This window comes from Olea europaea, chromosome 1 (genome assembly GCF_002742605.1).
Source record: "Olea europaea var. sylvestris chromosome 1, O_europaea_v1, whole genome shotgun sequence".
Lineage (NCBI taxonomy): Eukaryota > Viridiplantae > Streptophyta > Magnoliopsida > Lamiales > Oleaceae > Olea > Olea europaea.
In genome coordinates this window covers 22,249,227-22,251,279 of record NC_036237.1, presented here as the reverse complement: position 1 = coordinate 22,251,279, position 2,053 = coordinate 22,249,227, and the positions used below count along the sequence as shown (strand labels likewise).

Genomic DNA, 2,053 nt, shown 5'->3' with positions numbered 1-2,053 from the left:
AATAAATTATTTAATTATTGGGGGTAAAATAGAAAATATATAGTTATGTATTAGCAAATCATTTAATTATTGGGGTAAAATATGAAGATTACTAACCTATCTATAAATAACAATATACTAACTTAACAATCAGGAAACAAATTGATAATGTTACCAACTTTCGCTTATTTAATTGACTTATTCTATTTATATCAACTTGCCAACTAAGATGTCGAATTTTTTCTTAGGCAATCCTTTTGTAAGTATATTTGCAATCTAATCATTGGTTGGAAGCATGAAAATTGGACCACTCTCAATCTTTTCTTTGATGAAGTGTTTGTCAACTTCCACATATTTTGTCCTATCATGAAGAACGGAATTGTGAGTAATTGCAACAACTACTTTGTTATCATAGTAGACCATTATTGGTAAGGAGTTGGAAAACTTCAAATCTTCTAGTAGTTTTCTAATCCACATGGCCTTGAGCAACGGATCTGTATTTAGCTTCTACACTACGTCTAAGCACCACATTTTGTTTTTCACTATGATATGTGACAAGATTCTCACCGACAAATGTGCAATAACCTAAAGTTGATCTTTTCTCTGTTGTACTCCCAGCCAATCTACATCGGTGTAGATTTCCAACTGTTAATGTCCATGTCCTTGATATAGTATTCTCTTTGCAAGAGTCTCCTTCAGATACTTTAGGATTTTGTAAGTAGCTTCAAAGCTTTCTGGACACTATGAGTGCATGAACTAGCTAACCAAACTCACTGCAACTGTTATATCCGCTGAGTGAGTGACAAATAAATCAATCTCCCAACTTATCTATGTAGCTTCACATTTATTTCACATAGTGCTTCTGCAGGTTTGCAGCCAAATAACCCCGTTCTATCAAGTAGATCTAATACATACTTATGTTAACTAATAAATATCTTGCTTATCTATGTAGCTTCACATTTATTTCACATAGTGCTTCTGCAGGTTTGCAGCCAAATAACCCCGTTCTATCAAGTAGATCTAATACATACTTATGTTAACTAATAAATATCTTGCTTTTGATATAGCAAACTCCATACCAAGGAAATACTTCAATGGACCAAAGTCTTTGATCTCAAAATCATTAGTAAAACTTTTCTTTAGTTTCAACAACTCGAAGATAATGCCATTTACAATGATGATTAGGATAGCAACTTTACCCATTCTCGGAGCTTATAGAACATAGTGTGATCAACCTAACTTTGAGAGTAACCATGTCTTTTTATCCTATCCCTATATGTTCAAACCACGCTCTGGGAGATTGTTTAAGAACATATAATGTCTTCTTTAATTTGCAACTTTTTTCTTGGCCAAACTTTGCTTCAAAACCAGGTGGTAGGCATATCTTACTCCAAATCTCCATTTAAGAATGCACTTTTTTACATCTAACTGGTGTAAAACCTGTTGGAGTTCATTACTAAGGATAGCAAGGCTCAGATTTAGTTTATCTTGGCTACTAGGGCAAATGTTTCATGGTAATCTGTTCCATATGTCTATGTAAATCCTTTAGCCACGAGTCTTGCTTTGTATCTATCTATACTACCCTCCGCTCTACACTTAACTGTGAACACATATTTACATCCTACAGTCTTCTTATCTTTATCTCTCAATAAATCAACTACTTCCCAAATACCACTCCTCTTAAGAGCATTTATCTCTTCTACCATTGTCCAATATGGATCATCTAGTGCCTCTTTAATGTCTTTTGGAACAAACAGGTGGATAATCTTAGAAGTGAAAGCTCTATGGTTATTGTTTTGCAATTGGATGGTTGGAGCATGTTCTAACCACTTTCCTAACTACTATAAAAAGATCAAGATCAGATGGTATACTATTAAACGGTACAGAAGGAGAGAGGATATGATTACCTAGACCATTGCTCCACAATTCTAACTGGTCTTGTGCTAGTATGATTGGTGAATTATTATTCTTCGTTCCTCGTCGAGCATAAACCAGTAATTTAGTGTTCGATTACAATACTTCTCCCCTTGTCCTTGATGTTTTTTCTGTTTGGCAAGTGAAAACAGTAAAGTCT

The 2,053-nt window shown here is 34.2% G+C and overlaps 1 protein-coding gene across 1 annotated transcript; it reads right to left on the bottom strand.

Moving 5' to 3' along the window:
* Positions 1-445: 445 nt before the first annotated feature.
* Positions 446-1,182, bottom strand: LOC111406011. The gene is made up of 2 exons (XM_023035178.1): positions 1,011-1,182; positions 446-672 (listed from the first exon to the last, which is right to left on the bottom strand). The coding sequence occupies exons 1-2, from the start codon at positions 1,180-1,182 to the stop codon at positions 446-448; spliced, it is 399 nt and encodes a 132-aa protein (XP_022890946.1).
* Positions 1,183-2,053: the final 871 nt, after the last annotated feature.